The sequence below is a fragment of the Cavia porcellus genome, unplaced genomic scaffold (genome assembly GCF_034190915.1).
Source record: "Cavia porcellus strain 051 isolate PalLab524CR breed Dunkin Hartley unplaced genomic scaffold, mCavPor4.1 scaffold_30, whole genome shotgun sequence".
In the NCBI taxonomy this organism is placed as follows: Eukaryota; Metazoa; Chordata; class Mammalia; order Rodentia; family Caviidae; genus Cavia; species Cavia porcellus.
The window spans coordinates 48,046,063-48,066,965 of NW_026947513.1; the positions used below are offsets into that span (position 1 = coordinate 48,046,063).

The window sequence follows — 20,903 nt, forward strand, 5'->3', positions numbered from 1 at the left end:
TGCCCAAACCTGACAGAAGGTCATGCTAGGTAACAGACATACAGTGAGTTCGTTATATTATGCTCTTTGTATTTCTGTATAAAATGTTCAATAGAAAGTAGGAGGAAATAAAAGAGGGAGAGAAAAACAAAAGGGGACTAGATAAGAGAAACAAGAAATATGAAGCAACTATTAGCATCCTATATATAAAAAGGTACTCTACCTGCAGAAGTGTTTAACTGAAAGTTATTTTCATATAGCATTTCCGAACACAATTCTACTTCTTCTGGTCATAGAAAATACCCCCCTCTTCAAAAGTTAAATACTCCTCAATGGTCTTTTTAAAGCATTTACAGAACAGTATATTCAACCTGAGTTTTTCCTTTTCAGAAGTGCTATTTCCTATTACTCTTTTAATATATTTTCAAGTAATTTCATAATTTCCATTTCTCTCACAAACTTCCCTTGCAATATCAAATTTCTCTAGTACTCAATATAAACAGTTTGCTGTAAGTCAAGAAGACTTCCTTTGCTCTTCTTATAGTTTTCTTTGTATTTGGTCAAGATTCTTTTAATGATATATTCCAGAATTTAACTCAGAACAGAAACCAAGTTCATCCACAAATACCTAAAATATTTTTATGCTGTGTTACAAGTACACCAGTGGGTACTTTTTATGGTACAATAAAATACATTTATTTACATGCACTCCATGTACAACATAGCACATCAAGGTTTTGATTTTTTTTTTACATAATGGTTCTTAAACCATGAGCAATTAATGTTCACGGTACACTTATGTTTATTTTTTTATTTCAGAAAATCTGTGGCCTTTTAAAAACAATTGTAGAGATTCAGAGTTATCATCATCTCATGTTTAAAGCACATTACATGTAAGGCACTAACTCTCTGATTGCATACAGAATCCTTAATTAAAATACTGTTGCTATGGGGACAATACAATCAACTTTACAAAACAGGATGGACAATGTACTCCACAAAGTTTCAAGACAGAAGCTACACCAAAAACTGGGAGGAAATGTACCTAGGAAATTACTGTTACTCATAATAGGTTATGTTCTGTGAAGCTGCTGCAAACTCTGACTTAGAAAACACTCAATCACTGTTCCTAAGAGAAGAATAGGTTTAGGCCACTGCAAGCTTCTGGTCAAAGTGGCTGCACTGCAACTTATCTTAATAAATAATTATAAACTGACTCAATAACATGGAACTCATGAGCCAATAGCATTATGATCAAGTCTTACCTAACACTCATTTTCTATGCAAGAAAATCATAGTGTTCTCTTACTAAAGAATTGGACAGCACAACAGCATTATGTTCGTGCCATTTTTAAGAATAAAATCATAAATAAAAAACAAAATGTGGCACTGAACAAACTTTTAAAGGACATGTGTTTATGAGAATTAAAACAAGAAAACAGCAAACCTTACACACAGGGCACTCAAAAATTTTTGCTGCCTTCTGTTAGTTCATGACAGACTATAAGTACTGATTTGGAAGTTACGAGTACCTTATTTTTTTTTTGAAACACGGTTTCTCTATGCAGTTCACGCTGGCCTTAAACTCACCTTGTAGCTCAGGGTGGGCTGGAACTCCCAGCAACCCTCCTGCCTCAGCTTCCCAAGTGCTGGGATTACAAGGAAGTGCCACTACACCCATCTTACAAGTGCATTGTAGCACATAACAATAAAAATCATCTCTCTCTCTCTCTCTCTCTTTTTTTTAGTACCGGGGATCAAACTTATGACCTCACACTTGCCAAGCAGGTGCTGTGCCACCGAGCTATATCCCCGGCTCTATTGTCTTTTTAAATAAAGTAAATTTCAGCATTTAGATTTTACTCTCAAAAATTAAAATGTTTTAACAAAATGCATCCAGTAATTCTTGATAAACTGATTAAACTTTATGAACTGTATTACACTGCATAAGATCATACATTTATAACAAGTGTTTTTCCTTTTTTTTTTTTAGTTTTTGTTTTTATTAGTAAATGTTTGCAATACATAGTGACTATACTCCTTGGAGGAGCTGGCACAATTACATGACACATCTTCCATTCTTTATTCATTCTTTTTTAATACCCTCTCTCTCCCCCATTCCTCTATCTCTTGCCCCTTTTCTATTTGAAAAAGACTTACCTACCTACTTCCTATTACTATCTTTTATTCTTCTCTTTACATTCTGGGTTCATCAGAGACTCTGATTCCTCATATAATTTGGTCTTTTTGAGACAGGGTTTCATTATGCAGTTCAGGGTGGCTTTGAGCTCACTCTGTAGCCCAGGTTGACCTCACACTCACAGCAATCCTCCTACCTCAGCCTCCAGAGTGCTCAGATTAATAGGCACGTGCTACCATGCCCAGCCAATTGTGTGATCTTGAAGCTTATGGTTTTTATGAATAAGACAGATTCTTACTCTGTAGAGCTTAGACATACCTGCCACTTCTAGCAAGGTTTTTAGTCGGGCCTGTATCTCTGGATCTACCCTCTTAAGATCTACATCAGTAGTGAGTATTAAGACAGAGGTTAAACATACCTGCCGCTTCCAGCAAAGCCTCTAGTCTGGCCTGTGTCTCTGGATCTACCGTCCTGAGGTCTGCACCATCAGCAGTACCTGACAAGAGCAACTTGGAAGCTGTCTCTAGCATTGGATTTTCCAAATCATCTTGATCCAAAATGAAAGATTCCACCTAGAACACGAATAGAAAAAAAAAAAGAAAAAAAAAAAAAAAAAAAGAGAGAGACAGAAGGAAAAGAGAGAACAGGGAGAGAAAAATGTTTTAACATAATTATCTGTGAATAGGGGCTGGGGATATAATTCAGCAGCAAAGCACCTGCCTGATAAGTGTAATTTTGAGTTCAATCCCCAGTACCAAACAAAACAAAATAAAACAAAACATAATTATCCATGAATAAATACAATAGTAATACTAAATATATTCTATGGGATGTCTAATTATCTCTTAACTAAAAGAAGATTGAATCTGTGAAGAACTTAAGAATTTATTAATTAACTGCAGTCTAATTTTTATATTAAAACCATATATATTCTTTTCATTTTATTGTAGCTATGAACCTTCTAGGAGTTTATGAAGATAATGGTTAGACTATGAAACCTGGCCCTGGCATAAGCAGCCTCTCCCTTCTTCAGTCTTTACATCAATATCTTAAACCACGTACTGTCAGGATACTTTGATATACTTAGGAAATATAGCACTAAGGACTCCATATAGGGCCATAGGAAATAATATCTAACTTATGCTATTAGAAATAATATTTAAAAGCCACTGTCACTAATATCATCACTGATCATCATCACTGATTTCATCAGAAACTGCTTTGTTGATTTTTTTTTTTTTTTTTTTTTTTTTTTTTTGTGGTGCCAGAGACTGAATCTAGGGCCTTGCATATACTATGCAAGTATAGTACTACCAAGATACAATTTCAGCCCAGAAAATGTCTTTACTGCAAAGCTATCATGTTAGGAAAGTAAGAGTTTCACACTTCTAATTTGTGCTTTTTAGAAATTTTTGTGTGTGCCAGGCATGGGGCCCCAATTCCAGCAAGGCTGAATTGGGAGGCTGAAGCAGCAAGATCACCAGGAGTTTGAGGCCAGCCTGAACTACACAGTGTGTTCAAGGCCAAAACCAAAACCAACAAAAATTGTGGTACTAAGGACTGAACCCAAGCCTTGTACAAGTAATGCATGGACTAAATCCTTGGCCTTTTTATATTTTTAAGATACTGGGAATTGGATCCAGAGTTTTTGAACTGAGTATATTCCCAGACCTTTGTTTAAAAATTTCAGACAGGATCTTGCTAAATGACCAAGTTGGACGGACTGAGCAAACTTTTGACCCTTCTACCTCAGCCTTCCAGAGTGCTGGGATACTGTGAGAGAGGGTCTCACTACATTATCAGGCTAGTTTCAAACCTGTTTTCCTCCCTCATCAGCGTTGAGTAGCTGAGATTACAGGCATGTAATCCGACCCCATCTGGCTCTAATTTTTGATTAACTAAAACCTGAAATTTGTGGTTTTGTAGACAGGGTTTCACTATGTATTTGAGGCTAGCCTTAAACTCCACCTGTCTCAGCCTCCCAAGTGGTGGGATTGCAGGTAATCACTACCATGTCCAACTTTAAGTTTAACTTTATCACCAGCAACAAATACTTCCAATTAAAGTGTGGAGTCAGCGAGGCAGGAAGAGCCTTGCAAGTTCAGAGCCGGCCTGAGCTACATAGTGACTGACTCAAAAAGCTTAAATAAGTAGACAGGCTCACATAAATCATTTTGTGAATGTTTGCCAAATACTTCAGTTTGATAACTATAGTTTGCTAGCTGTACTTTGCAGTAAAAAAATGGCATTTCCCCTGGGGAGAAAAACAGGGCTAATTTATCTTGTATCTCAAAAAAAGTATTAGTAATTCTCCAGATATTATGTATTTCTAGACACAGCATAAGTACTTATGTATAGTTCTTTGATCATTCTCAGCAACGCTGAAAGGATACACACTTGGAAGTAAGTTTTTGCCTCCCAGATACCTGAGATACTCTTGGGGACTAAGAGCTTATGTTGAGAAACACTGACCATACACAACAGCAAATTCAAATCAAGACATTTGAAGAGGCAATATATACTCCTGAAACGTGACAGAAAGCTGACATTCCCTATCACAGTGCTACATACAAAGAGATAGAAATATTCTTTCCTATTTTCTGATAAAAAGTTGAAAGTTATTACATAAAACACCATTAACATGATCTGAAATATATTTTACAAATCTAAAGTACTTCTAACATCATAATAAATAAAACAGATAAAACAAAAAATCATGCACCTGTCTAGTATCCAGAACTTTAGTAATAAGAAAAGCACTTTAAGAAATGTTTTTCACTATCAGAACATCAGAACCCTGTATTATTTCATCTCTGAAAGTTGTATCTAGTAAACATGCTGTTTTTTGGTTTTGTTTTGTTTGATTTTGTTTTGTTTTTTCTGGAGACAATGTCTCTGTGCAGTTTGAATGCACTATATAGTCCAGGCACGCCTGGAACTCCCAGCAATCCTCCTGCCTTTGCCTCTCGAGTGCTGGGATCACAGGTGTGCACTACCATGCCTGGCAACCATGCTGTCAAAAACACGTATTTAATACTAAATGAGATTTCTAGTATTTCAAAATGCAAACAGACATAAAACATTTAAAAAATTGTGTCTATAAATATACTGAAAAACTTCAGAGAATTTTAAATTAGGGTAAGTCAAAAACATCTGTTAAAAAATCTTCCCATTCTGAAATAAAGTCCAAAGTATGAGTCTTTTTGAACAAAAAGTTGTTTCAGGGCTGGGGATTTTAGCTTAGTGGCAAAAGTGTCTGCCTGCCAAGCACAAGGAAATGAGTTCAATCCCCAGTATCAAAAAACAAAAATAAAAAAATATTAAAAAAACACAAGTTGTGTCAAATGAAATTTCATTTGTTAAAATACCTATAATCATTTCAATCTAGTGAGAGAAGACAAACAAAGGAAATATGAACACAGGCGCATACTACCTTTTGTTTTGTTTTGCTGCTTTTTTGAAAGCTAGTCTTGCTATACAGGTGTCCCTGCATTCATTTAGCCTAAGCTGGCCTCAAACTTGTTGGCAAAAAGCCTCAAAGCACTGTGTAAGGTTAGTTGCCAAATTAAAGGACTAAATCTGACTAAAGGAGACCATGTAAGCGGAAAGAATAATGCTGACCAAAATAACTGATTTATATGAGCAGAAGAACACAGAATATGGTACTGGCACAAGATCAAATTTCTTTGTGATAAAACAGAGGATTTACTGCAGAAAGCGACTGAAAGTTACAAGCCACATCATAAGATGATATTAACCTCCATTAAAATTAAAAGCAATTTTCTAACATAAAGCTCCCTATGTTACATTGTGAAAATTTACCAAGAAAACTACATTTCAAGGCAGCACATATACTAGAAGGGATACAGAGTGCAGAAATATTTGCTTTCTTAAACTAAATTTCTCTCCAAAAAGGATGTTTGATAGGCACAGCAGTGTGGCTGGTTAGGATGAGTAATATCTAAATGTTCTACAGAATAGTAGGACAACATGACTGACACTTAACTGCATACTTCTAAATACCTAGAGAAGTTCAAATACTCTAACACAACAAAATGATAGATGTTGGAGGTGAATGTACCATTTTTTCTGGTTAGATCACTATACATTGTTCATGTACTAAAATATCATACTGTACCTCATATATGAGTACATTTTCAATTAAAAACTGAAAAACTGTCTTAAGTTCATTATCTTTACATGTAAAACTTGGTAACTTAAGAAAACTAAAATTTATATGACAATAAAAAGATTTAAATGGAGAGGGTAGGAGAATCAGAATAAAAGCAAAGAGGAATAAATGTTATTTCTTCCTTACTGCTGGTTTAACATTAATGAAGAATGAGCTAATTTTAAAGACATAGTTAGGATCCAAAGGCCTAGGCGATATCAATGCTGCAGCTGCTTCCTGTGTGACCTAAGCAAGTCCTACCCATCTCTAGACACTTATTCTGCGTTTTCCCCCTCATAGATTTACCATAAATATTCTTCTGTGTTCCATGAAAGGAGAGACTCGGTATGGTTTACTGATATATAATTTTCATGACTAAAGTAACCACTTAATAAAATCTGTAAAGGAGTTCAAATTTACCAGATGATTCTATGATTCTTCCCTTTTAAGATTCTAAAAGACTAGTGTATCTGGAAACAGGAATAATTGTAATAAATAAAACTAATAGCATACTTTTAAAGAGCTAATGAGAATACAGAAAAGTCTTACATTAGCAGGTGGAAAAAAATGCTATCTTTATTAGACACATTTATTGCAAACATTCATGACCGAAAGATTCATAGTAGTACACTACAGGAGATACAATCTTATGAAAATCAACCCTACTATCTAGAACTTGTTTCTTTAATGAGAGAGTGTACAAGTGAGCAATAGCATAGGGTAAAAAGTAACAAAGACAATGAGAGGATAAAAAGTTTTATGGCCTCAAGAGAGGAAGCAGAAGACAATTTTCTATCTTAGCAGCAATTTCTCTTCCAACTAGAGCGGCAGGGATGTAACACAATGGCAAGGTGCACATCTAGCATGTACAAGGCCCAGGTTTAATACCCAGCACCAAAAAGACAAACCTCATTCAATACTTTTATTCCAACTTAAAATAAACTGGAGTAAGTCGAGAGACTAACAAGATATAAACTTACTAAAAAAAAAAAATAATCTCCTATCAATTCCAAACCAAATTATGAGAACAGAACCTCTATCCTGTCACCTTCTGGTTGGGGTTCAAACTAAAACTAAAACACATTTTCCCACTGATACTTAATCCATTTGTATTATACAATTTTTATGTTTTTTAAAAAAACTCAATTTGAATCAAAAATTCTAAATCATTAATGTTGAAAATGATCTAAATAAAAATATAAATAGTGTTTTTCTTTCTTTTTAGCAGTGCAAGAGACACAACCAAGAGCTTTGTCCATGGTACACAAGCTCTCAAATTCTGAGCCCTTTACTATTTTCTTTAATGAAGTACAGAAATAACTTTTCTGTATCTCTCCTTACCTCCCTTTGTTCCTCCGTGTGTGCGCGCGTGGGTGCAGGTGTGCGTGTGTGTGTGTGTGTTATTGTTTGCTTTCTGAGACAGGGTTTTGCTATGTCATTCAGGCTGGCTTCCAATACTTAGGAGATCCTCCTCCCTCAGTTTCCCCAACTGCTAGGATCATAGGTGTATGCCACAAAACCAAGCCACGTAGATAAGTTTGATGAAGCAAGGTTAAAAAAAAAAGAGCATACAGAGGTCTCAGTTTATTTAAGCCACAGACAACACTCTCATACCATTTTACCTACAAAGTAAATATTCATTAGAATCAATTTGTTTCCTGAGAATGCCACCCTGAACTATTATCTAACTCGGATAACACTTATTCAGTGACAGTTCAATCACAGGCGAAATAACTGAAAGCAATAAGGGCTTCTGAATCTAACTATAATTTATTATTATGAAAATCATATAAAAAGATACTACAAACCTCCATATAAAAAGGTAGGTGAAACAGTTGAGAAACTAACAATTTTATGACAGTCATAAATTGTTGGGTTTTTTGTTTTTCTGCTTTTGCAGGGCTAGGAAGGAGGAAATCAAACTTATGCTAACACCCACTCTACCACCACCCTTGTCCCTCTGAATAAATTCCTAATCACTGACATGCTCTAAAGCTCAGAAAACTGACTCTTTGCTCTTCTAAGTTCTTTGAATGCATAATTATTGTACATAAAATTAAAACAATATTATAGTCATTATAAGTTATTCTTTTTTGTGTCTGCTCTCAAACCTAAGAAATATTCCTTTGGGCTACATTTTACTGGTCAGGGGATAGTGGTGCCCTCCTTTAATTCCAGTAATAGGAGGCTAAGGCAGGAGGATCAGCAAGAGTTCCAGGTCACTCTACACTACACAATGAAACCGTGTTTACAAAATAAAATGAAACACAAAAAAGGGAGTAAGCGCGCCTGGCCATAGGTCTGCAGAGGAGGAGCTGGGCAGATCTGGGGTGCCCTCACTGGCCTCTCTGCGTGTCTGGAGGACTCTGGATTTCTGCGCCCAGACTGCTGGAGTTCCCTCAGGCTTCCAGGTGCAGTGAAGGAGAGAGGTGGGTTTGAGGCTTCCACATCAGCCTCCCCATTCCCGGCTTCATTTGGAGACCTGCTGAGCTCCCGATAGGTGGGCTGGCCCACACTACCAGCCTAGCCCAGCCTGTTTAGCTGCCGCGCCTGGCCATAGGTCTGCAGAGGAGGAGCTGGGCAGATCTGGGGTGCCCTCACTGGCCTCTCTGCGTGTCTGGAGGACTGTGGATATCTCTGCAACCAGGGAAGGTCCACAGGTTCCTGAAGCACTGCGGCCTGTGGTGAGTACCCTAACCCGGCTGCGATTAAAGAACTGTGGAGCTTCCAAGGGGCAGGTGGGCGCACAGTGTCCCTGAGGCCCAGCTTGTCTGGAACTGCGGAGTTCTGAACAGGCAGAGGAGGGCCACTGGTTCTGTAGGCCTAATGGCTTGGAGTAGCGCGGCGCCAGAGTCCCAGTAGCTCCAAACATAGAAGGGGATTTTCAACAGATCCCGAGGAAGCTTTCAAATAACACTTGAAACACAGAAATATAGGAAAATGACAAAACGAAAGACCAAATTACAACCTCAAACCTCCAGCCCATCTCAAGAAACCCTAGGAGCGATGTATATAGAAGAAAATATATCCCATCCACCTCATATATCGGACACAATAGCCACTGAAATTGACAAGCAACTCCAGGAAGCTTTAAAGAAATTCAAACTCAAAATAATCTCCCAGATAAAAGAAGAAATGATAAAAGAAATGAAAGAGATTCTAAATATATCTAAAGAAAACACAGATAAAAAATTGGAGGAACTAAACAAAAAGATAGAATCCCTAGACGAGCAATATAAGAAACAAACAGAATACATAATGCAGATGCACAGAGATATACAGGAAATAAAAAACTCCACTGAAAGTTGTAAAAACCGCCTTAATGAAAGTGAAGATAGAATTTCAGACCTTGAAGACAGGATTGCAGCTAGTGAACAGGAAAGCAAAGATCTTTTGAAAATAACAAGGAACCAGGAAACAACAATTCAACAACTGCAAGACGATGCAAAGAAGAATAACATAAGAATGATAGGGATTAATGAAAGAGAGGGAGACAACATGAAGGATGTCAGGAGGATATTTAGAGAAGTAATAGCTGAAAATTTCCCAAGCACGAGATCAGAAACTGACATCAGGATCAGTGAAGCATATAGAACTCCAAACAGTCATAACCAAAATAAAACTACACCCAGACATATAATAGTCACCATCCCAGAAATCCAACACAAGAATAGATTATTAAAAGCTGTCAGAGAGAAAAGACAAATCACTTATAAAGGAAAACCTATCAGAATCACAGCAGACTTCTCAGCACAAATGATAAAGTCAAGAAGAGCATAGAGTGAAGTATTCCAGATCCTAAGGCAAAATGATTTCCAACCAAGACTGATATATCCTGCAAAACTATCATTCAAAATAGATGGTGCAATACGATACTTCCATGACAAAAAACAGCTGAAGAACTTCATGAACACCAAACCAACCCTGCAAAAAATATTGAAAGACATTTTAGATACACAAAGGAAAAAACCACTAAGCAAAGCAAATAATTAAACAGAACCGAAAGATAAAGATGCAACAGCAGAGAGATAACATTCCTACAATTAACCAGCATTTAACAGTAATAACCATTAATGTAAATGTCTCAATGCACCAATCAAAAGAAACAGACTAGCAGAATGGATCAAGAAACAAAATCCAACCATATGCTGTTTACAGGAAACCCATCTAACCCAGAAAGATACTCACAGACTGAAAATCAAAGGATGGAAAACAATTCTTCATGCAGCAGGAATCCAAAAAAAGGCAGGAGTAGCCATTCTGTTTGCAGACAACGTGAACTTTAAACCAACAATGACCATAAAGGACAAAGAAGGTCACTACATACTCGTAAGGAGAAAACTCCAAGAGGAAGAGATAACTATCTTAAATATATACGCACCAAACTCCAGAGCACCCAGTTATATAAAACAATTATTAACAGAAATGAAAACTCAAATTACCAGTAACACAATTGTAACAGGAGACCTTAATACACCACTGACACCAAGGGACAGATCAACCAGACAGAAAATGAGCAAAGAAATAACAGAACTGAATCACACCTGTGAACAAATGGGTTTGATAAGACATATACAGAATGTTCCACCCAACAACATCAGAATACACATTCTTCTCAGCAGTACATGGATCATTTTCTAAAATAGACCATATATTAGCTCACAGAACATATTTAAGCAAATGCAAAAGAGTTGAAATCATCCCTTGCATATTATCGGATCATAGCGCTCTGAAATTAGAAATTAATGACAAAGGATACTGCAAAAATTCCGCAAACACATGGAAACTAAATAACACACTCTTGAGTAATCAGTGGGTCACAGAAGAAATTAAAGAAGAAATTAAACAATACCTAAAAGAAAATGAAAATGCAGATACAACTTACCGGAATCTGTGGGATGCAATGAAAGCCGTTCTGAGAGGAAAATTTATTGCACTGAGTTCCCACATCAGGAAAACAGAACGAATACAAATAAATAACTTGATGCTACACCTCAAACAGCTAGAAAAAGAAGAGCAAGTCAAGCCCAAAGCCAAAAGAAGAGAGGAAATTATAAAAATCAGAGCAGAAATCAATGCAATAGAGACTAAGAAAACAATCCAAAGAATCAACGAATCAAAGAGTTGGTTCTTTGAAAGAATAAATAAAATCGATAAGCCCCTAGCCAACCTTATTAAAAAAAGGAAAGAAAAAGCTCAAATTCATGCAATAAGAAATGAAAAAGGAGAAATCACTACAGACCCAATAGAAATACAGAGGATCATCAACACCTATTTCGAAAACCTCTACTCTCAAAAGTTTGATAACACAGAAGAAATAGACAGATTCTTAGAAGCATATGAAGTACCAAAGCTAGATCAAGAGGATATAAAACTGTTGAATAACCCAATCTCTGCTAATGAAATTGAGAATGTAATTGGGTCCTTGCCCACCAAGAAGAGCCCAGGCCCAGATGGATTCACTGCAGAATTCTATAAGAAATATAAAGAAGACCTAATGCCGACACTCCTCAAACTATTCAATGAAATTGAAAGGGAAGCAATCCTTCCTAAGTCATTCCTGGAAGCAAATATTACTCTAGTACCAAAACCTGAGAAAGACCCAACTATAAAAGAGAACTATAGACCGATCTCCCTAATGAACACAGATGCAAAAATCCTCAATAAAATATTGGCAAATAGGATCCAGCAAATCATCAAGAAGATTATACACCATGACCAGGTGTGATTCATCCCAGGAATGCAAGGATGGTTCAACATACGCAAATCAATAAATGTAATCCACCATATCAATAAAGCCAAAAATAAGAATCACATGATCATCTCTATAGATGCAGAAAAAGCCTTCGATAAGGTCCAACACTTATTCATGATAAGAACTTTACAGAAAATTGGAATAAATGGTCTTTACCTCAATATAATAAAGGCCATTTATGACAAACCAACAGCCAGCATCATACTAAATGGCCAAAAATTGAAAGCCTTTACTTTAAAATCGGGTACAAGACAAGGATGTCCTTTATCACCACTCCTATTTAATATAGTACTGGAAGTACTAGCCAGAGCAATTAGGCAAGAAAGAGAAATAAAAGGGGTAAAGATAGGAAAAGAAGAAGTTAAATTATCATTGTTTGCAGATGACATGATACTCTACATAGAAGACCCCCTAAACTCCATTGAAATACTCTTAGATACAATAAATAAATTCAGTAATGTGGCTGGATACAAAATCAATACTCAGAAATCAATAGCATTCCTATACACGAACAACAAAATTACAGAGAGGGAAATAAGAGAAACTGGACTATTCACATTAGCAAGCAAAAAAATGAAATATTTAGGAATTACTCTTACGAAAGAAGTGAAAGACTTATACAGTGAAAATTATAATACACTGAAAAAGGAAATTGAAGATGATCTCAGAAAATGGAAAGACATCCCTTGCTCATGGATAGGAAGAACAAACATTGTGAAAATGGCCATTCTCCCAAAACTGTTATACAGATTCAATGCAATCCCAATAGAAATACCATCAACATACCTTATAGATCTAGAGAAATCACTCTTAAATTTCATCTGGAACCAGAAGAGACCTAGAATCGCAAAGGCAATTCTAAGCAGCAAAGACAAAACAGGAGGCATCACAATCCCTGACTTGAAGTTATACTACAAAGCAACAGTAGTAAAATCAACATGGTATTGGAATCAAAACAGAGCTGAAGATCAGTGGAATAGATTAGAAGATACAACCACAACTACGAACACACTCAACCACCTTATTTTTGATAAAGGAGCCAAGCAGGTTCACTGGAAGAACGACAGTCTCTTTAATAAATGGTGCTGGAAAAACTGGCTCTCCATTTGCCAAAAACTAAAGCTAGACCCATGTCTATCACCATGTACTAAATTAAAATCTAAATGGGTCAAAGATCTGAATATTAAAACAGAAACACTAAATCTATTGGAAGACAAAATAGGTAGAAACCTTGGAGACATAGGAGTAGGTAAAGAATTCATGAACAGGACTCAAACCGCACGGGAAATACTTCCCAGAATCAATAACTGGGACCACTTCTTATTAAAAAGTTTCTGTATGTCAAAAGAAATCTCCAGCATAGTGAAAAGAAAACCCACAAACTGGGAAAAGATTTTAGTGAACTCTCTCTCAGACAAGGGCCTCTTGTCTAAAACATACAAAGAATTAAAGAAACTCAGACCTCCGAAATTCAAAGATCCAATCCAAAAATGGGCATCTGAGATGAATACGCAATTCTCAGATGAAATGCAAATGGCAAATAAATACATGAAAAAATGCTCATCATCATTGGTCATTAGAGAAATGCAAATTAAAACCACACTGAGATACCATCTCACTCCTGAAAGAATGGCCAGGATCAAGAAAACCGACAACAAATGCTGGAGAGGCTGTGGGGAAAAAGGAACTCTCCTGCACTGCTGGTGGGAGTGTAGACTGGTACAGCCTTTGTGGAGATCTGCCTGGAGATTTCTCAAAAAGTTGGGACTGGAAATCCCATTTATTCCAGCTATTCCACTTCTAGGCATATTCCCAGAAGAACTGAAAGCATCATACCACAGTGATATATGTGCACCTATGTTTATAGCAGCACAATTTGTAATCGCCAGATCTTGGAAACAACCCAAGTGCCCATCAACTGAGGAATGGATAAAAAAGTTGTGGTATTTCTATACAATGGAGTATTATTCAGCTATAAAGAAGGATCACATTGAGATATTTATCAATAAATGGGCGCAGCTTGAGACCATACTCATAAGTGAAATAAATCAATCTCGCATGTGTGAATACCGAATAGTTTCCCTAATGTAAGTAATGATTCAAATATATAAAAATATGTGGTAATCATGATTCCCCATTAGGTGGCCTTGAAGCCTTATAAAGTTTTCACTCATTAATTAGAAAGGCTTTATTCTGGGCTTCTTGATATGAAAATATTTGAAGCTAGAGTATATGAAGTTTTACCCAAATATTTCAAGGAAAAAGACACTATGGTAACTACTATTAAGTCAGGTTATAAGGTGGTGAAGTACTAGGTTATTGAAACAGTCATGCTGTGACCTCTATTGTTATACTGTTATGTCCTGTTTTATCTCAATCTCCCCCTTATTGTTTCAAAAAAAATTATTTAGTCATTTCTTATGTTTGTCTTAATTAAAGAAAAAATTCAAAAAAATTAGGATATATAAATAGTAACTCTTTTCGATTTCCTATTAACTTGTTTTGAAGTCCTGTAGTACTCCCACGATCTTGTTTTGACTGATTAGACTCTGTTCCATTCTATATGATAGTATCAAGTTTGAAGACATAGGCAACTACTTTGAAGACAATAAGATTCACTAAGATACCCATTCTGGTTTGACTATTGTCTTCTTTGGAAGTCCTGTAATGTTTACAATGCCTAAGTTTTATTGGTCTTGTTCTCTACTGTTTTGTCCAACTTTATAATATCTAATAAGATAGACAATTCTTTTTAAGCAAACAAGGGACAACGTTGATAACCATTGTTGATAAACTTGTACTCTGTTCTACACCATGTGCTATGTCTATCCTTGGTATTGACTGACAGCTTTGTTTTGCCATATTTGACTGTATTCTCCCCCCCCCCAAAGAAAGTAATAAGCACTAAGGAGTAATAAAATCCAAGATGTGTAAATTTTGTTGTAAAAAAGAGAGGGAAAAAAAAAAAAGAAAAAGAGCTCTAACGGATATAACAGCAAGTGTGTTTGGGGGTGTTAAATAGCTGACTTTATCAATGTTTTTGGAACATTGAACACAGCTGTTTGCAGTCTCCCTGTTTGAATGTCCACCTTGTGTTCTTTGATACTGTGATTTGAGGAACTATTTTCAAGAAAATAGTGTGTAATCTACTAGCAGGTAATTTCTTACTGTTATGGTTTTTTGTTTTGTTTTGTTTTGTAGTTCTGTATTGCGTGTACCCTTACGCCGCTTTGGTTTGTTTTGTGTTTTTCTCTTTTTCCTCTTAAATAAAAAAAACAACAACAAAAAAAAACAAAAAAACAAAAAAAAAAAAAAAGGGAGTTAAATGTCAGTAAGATGTTGTTACTGTTAATAGTTATCGTAAAATTAATATAATTGGAATTTTTTATTCAATAAAAACAAAATGTGCAGTAGTCACCAAAAATTGCTCTACGTTAAGAGTAAGATAAAGAAATGAAATGTTCCTGTATACAGTGTTAAATAAAATATGGCTTTCAAAAGTATATTTACAAAGCTAGGAGTGGTAGTACACATATACAATCCCAGGACTCAGGAGGCTATGGTGAGAGAATCCCTGCAAGTTCTAGGCAACTACATAACAAAATCGCATCTCAAAAATAAAAAACCAAAACCTATACTTACCCCCACAAAAGTAATGATTCATTTTTGTCTTTTTCATTTATACCTGTCTATCCATCTAATAAATGTTAGTTAAATGCCTACTCTGGTCTAAGATGTACTAAGAATCAACAATACAATTAACATATCTGTTCCACAGAGTTTTTACAAGTAGATTTTTTTGGTAACAGAATTAAAATACTTCAAAAATTCTCCAAAAAGTTTCAAAAGTAGAATTCTGTCACCGGGTTCTTTCTTGCACAGGACACCACCCTCGCACTGTAGGGAGTACTTTGTCTACCTGGTCCAGAGTTACTCTACAGACCCTGTTTCTTTTCCTATCTTTAATAAAATTCTGCTACCATTAAAAAAATATTCAGCAGTAGACTGCAATTTAATTATTAGCCTGTTTCTGGTATTATCATTGTTTATCAATTATTATAAAAACCACAGGATATGATTTCTATGGGGTAGTTGTAAAACACACACATGCACGCACACACACAAACCTATTGTTACAAACTGCCACCACAGAGTAACTATGCTACTGCTACTGAGAGGCACAGTTCCTGGCAGAAGGTATTATCTAAATCCCACTATGTAAATTTTAAGATAAAGTAAATCATGACTATGATTGGTAAGTATTAATTCATCCCATTAAAATGTTACAGGTGAAAAAGAACACAGGTTGTCTCAACAAAAGTACAGGATTAAATAAAATATCTACAACCATAAAAATATTCAAAGTAAGAAAAACAAACTAACATAATAAAGCCTGAAAAACAAAACAAATACTCAAGGTCATAAAAGAACACCTGAAGATCTGAACACTTGAGAGGCAGGCATATTGTGTTCCTGGATTCAAATTCTAAAATTAATCTTAAATTCCATGTATTTCCAATAAAACTTCCAAAAGCATTTTGGATTCAAACACTAAAATTAAAATTTCCAATCAAACTTCCAAAAGCATTTTGGATTCAAAGACTAAAATTAATCTTAAATTCAATGTATTTCCAATCAAACTTCCAAAAGCACTTTGAGTGAAAGTTGACATGTTGACTTGAAAGTTCGTCTTGAAGAAAAAAAACACTAGAAATGCCAAATTTTTAAACAGATAAGGGGGAAGGTTGTCTATCAGATGTCAGATAAAAAAATGACAACAATCAAAACAGCATACTGAATCCAGAACATATTTGGGATTTTAAAAGTACAGCAAAGGTGTTATTTCAAAATAATGGGAGTGAAGATGTGCACTCAACGAGTTATTCTGTGATAATGGCTATGAAGGCAGAAAAAATTAATTAGGTATTAGGGCCTTACTGCAAAGTATTAAAAAATCCAGACAAATTAAAATTTCAACACACACAAAAAACAAAGTAGGAGAAAATAGAAGAGATGACGCTCCTATACTGTAGTTAAGAAAGCTTTTCTGGAAAGTCATAAAGCCTAGAAAATTGTAAAGAAAATACTGATGGATTTTGAGGGTATAAAAATAAAATCCAGAACTCCATACCTCATTAGCATTGCATCTGCCCTGGCCAACTCAGCACCCATGAATTCCACATCCTGGCCACGTCTTCCAGCAACTCTGAGCCTCCCCTGTGTTTTGTTTCCCCTCAAATCAGAGCAGCACAGACATTAACTTACCTGCTTGTGGACAAGGCCAGTACCCAGAGAGAAGGGTTGACAATCCCAAGAAAAGACTAAAGATATTGCAAACTGCAAAAACAGTATAGTTTTACTCTGAAAGTTACTCCCTACAAATGGAAGCTAGAATCCAGTGCAATACCTGCCACATTTGAGAGGGTGTAATCAGAAGCCACCTGGGGAAGGCATTAATTTTTTTTAAATCCAGTCGCAGAACTACAGAACAGCTGCACTTCAGGGTTTCCACTGTTACCCTTGCAGTGACTGTGTGTGTGAGATACAGCCGGAGAGGGTGCAGAGTAGGTATAGACACCCTGAGAGTTTTAACCTCAGCCCTGGAAGGATACAGGTCCTGCTTTCTGCAATAAAAAGCCAGACCTAACCTAGAAGTATAAGCATTAAAAAGAGTCATCTGCTTGAATCTTCACTGTGCTGTCTACACCCAGCACAGAGACCAGGGGTGTGATTACTTTCCTCATCTATGAATCAATCAAAGACAGACCTCCACCTGGAAGACCACTAAAGCCTGGGTAACAAAAGACAGAGGCCTCTGGAAGGAGTGTATCTCACAAACCTACAGCCCTCAAAGCTGGGGAGAGAAAATCAGGACTTAGTGGTTTCTAAGACTGCACGCAGATCCCTAAAAAGAAACTACTCATTCAAAAATACAAAGAGAAACTTTTCTAGACTCATTTATTTTGTTATTTTGCAACTTGGGGTTTTTCTTCTTCCTTTTTTTCTTTTAACTTTTTTCCCTTTTCAATTCGCTTTCAGTTTTATCTTTCTTTTGTTTCTTTTCTGTTACTTCATCTAACTGTGTAAGATTCTTTATCTCGCTTTTTTCTCCTCATCTTCCATTAATTTTTCAAATTACATTGTTTTCATTCTCCCAATCCCTACTCCCTTATCTTTACTAGTGCAATCAATAATCAAAAGATTATTAATCTTCTGACAGGTAACTCTATGCTATTACTTTTGAATTATTTTCTATTATTAGTAGAGGTGTCACTGTTACATTTAGCAGACATTTGCAATATGTCAACATTGGGTTTGTCTTATTATTTATACTATAATTATAGATTTCTTTTCTATGGTTAAGGGGGTCACATTATTGGTTCTTATGGTGTATCAATACCAATTTAGCTTTAATGCTGTAACTGTTGCCCAGTATTGTTCCGACTGGCAGTGTGGCATAGCTATTGCTATTAATTAATTCTCTCTAGAGCTGGGCATAGTGGCACACTATGTAATCCTTCCCTTGGGAGGCTGAGGGAAGAGGCTCACTATAAGTTCAACACCAGCCTAAGTTACATAGTGATTTCAAAGCCAGTCTAAATTGTATACATGAGAACCTGTTTCAAAAAAAACAAAAACAAAAACAAAACAAAAAGAACAGAAAAACAAATCACAGTGCAGGGAAGGAGAGAGGGAGAAAGACAAAGAGAGTGAGCAAACAAGCAAGTAAACTAGACTGAATCTCTCTGGAGGCCAGTATCTGAATTGGCTTTGTGTCATCAACAATACTAGAGTCAACTCCCATAAAACCAGTACAGAGCCAATTATACTAGTCTCCCCTCCCAAATTAACAAAAGTGGCTGGATTTTGGAACAGAAGAGAACCACTTAGCTATGTCCAGAGTGTACCACTGAAAACAATACATTAACCTTTCAATCTATTAACCTGATTAACCTATTAGTTCAATACACACACACAGAGAAGATAAAGCAACCAAATGCATCCAAAAACTCTCACTTCCTCCAAATTTGACCCATGACGGATTGACAAGGAAGAAATCAAGACACACAACAGAGCCGAATTATTCAAAATAATACAATATAAGATAAAAAAAAATTACTAAGGTGCTTGATGAGCTCAAACAAGATATAAGAGATAACAAACTTAAAATAACCAGCAAGTTTACAGGATTACACTAGGAAAAGCTAGCTGAGCTAAAACTACAAAATACACTATAGTATATTTGGTATGTTGGTTTATGAATGTAATTCCTTCCATGATTCTGGTTGCAAACCATTAGAGAATCAAATCAAATTCAATAGTCAGGTTCAGTGTTAACCTTCTGGGGAGATCTGATTTGATTCTTGATCAATTTGCTTTGTAATAAGAAATGTGGAAAGAATTGTTTGTGAAATGAGGTACCACTGGTACATGAATGACCAATTTAAGCAATAATAAGTCAATGAAGGGAGTACCCAATAGAAATCCAGGAGATTCACAATTCTGTTGAGAATATGGACAGCAAAAATGACATTAAATAAAAGTGATCCAACAGCTGCTCAATGACACAAAATAGACAAATTTAACATTAATCAGAATTAGTGAAAAATCAAAATACAGCACATTTGGCATTTAAAAAAAGACTTGTTTGCAGAAATAACAGAAAACTTTCCAAATCTCAGTAATAAATTTAACAGACATAAGTGAGCAATATAGAACCCTAAATAGCCAATATCAGAAAAAGAACCTCTCATAATATATCAAAATCCTAGAAGTGTAACAAAAGCTATAAGAGAAAGCAATGAAGCACTTATAAAGGAAAACTTAAAAGTTACAACAGACTCTCAACATAAACCTTAAAGACCAGGCAAATCTGAAGTATTTTAAGCCTTAAAAGAACTTCCACCTTGATTGATGTATCTTGCATAAGTATCCTTCAAACTCAATGAATAAATAAAACTCTAATGTTGACACAGTTTAACTTAAGAAATTCATGATCACAAAACCAACATCACCCAAAATTTTCAAAACTATCCTAGAAACAAACATGGAGGCTAATAACATAAAAAGAGAAGCACAGACCAGTCTCTGTAAGGAGCACAGATGTAAAAATCCTCAACAAGAACTCAAAAACAGAATGCAACAAGTCATCAAAAAGACTATACATCATGACCTAGCAGGCTTTGTCCCAGGGATGCAAGAATACTTCAACAAATATTAATTAATGATGTATCACATTAACAGAAACAATGACAAAAGTCATGATCATCTCAAAAGATGCAAACAAACAAACAAACAACAACAAAAAACCAAAGTCTTTGACAAAATTCAGTATCTAGGGCTGGGGATTTAGCTCAGCAGCCTAATCGCCTGCCTTGCAAGCCCAAGGTCACAAGTTTGATCCCCAGGACCCCCTCCCCAAAATCCATATCCATTCATAATACCCTAAAGAAACTAATACAGAAGAACCTTGCCTCAACCTGTAAAAGCCATTTATGATAATCCTAATGCCAACAACACATTAAATGGAGCTGAAAACTTTTCTTCTAAAATCAGGAACAAGACAAAGACGTCACTAAAATAACTTTTTTAAAATATAGCACTCAAAGATAAAATAAAATATAGTACTCAAAACACCAGCCAGAGCAATAATGCAAAGAAATAAAAGGAATATTTAACAGTAAGGGAAGTCAAATTACCATGATTTGCAGATGACACAATCCTCTACACAGAAGACTCAAAAAATTCTACCAAAAGATGCCTAGAATGAATAACCAAATGCAGTAATGCAGCAATTTAGAAAGTCAACACACAAAAATTAATAACCTTCCTGTACAACAATACTGAACCCCAAGAAA

At 35.8% G+C, this 20,903-nt stretch overlaps 1 protein-coding gene across 7 annotated transcripts in view; it reads right to left on the reverse strand.

Annotated features, from left to right (window-relative positions):
- Ankrd17 (ankyrin repeat domain 17) overlaps positions 1-20,903 on the reverse strand; it is a 166,101-nt gene that overhangs the window by 96,616 nt on the left and 48,582 nt on the right. For all 7 annotated transcript variants that reach the window (XM_063240326.1, XM_063240325.1, XM_063240327.1 and 4 more), the window contains exon 2: positions 2,538-2,691. In XM_063240326.1, the coding sequence (XP_063096396.1) occupies positions 2,538-2,691 (154 nt within the window). The remainder of the gene's footprint in view (positions 1-2,537; positions 2,692-20,903) is intronic.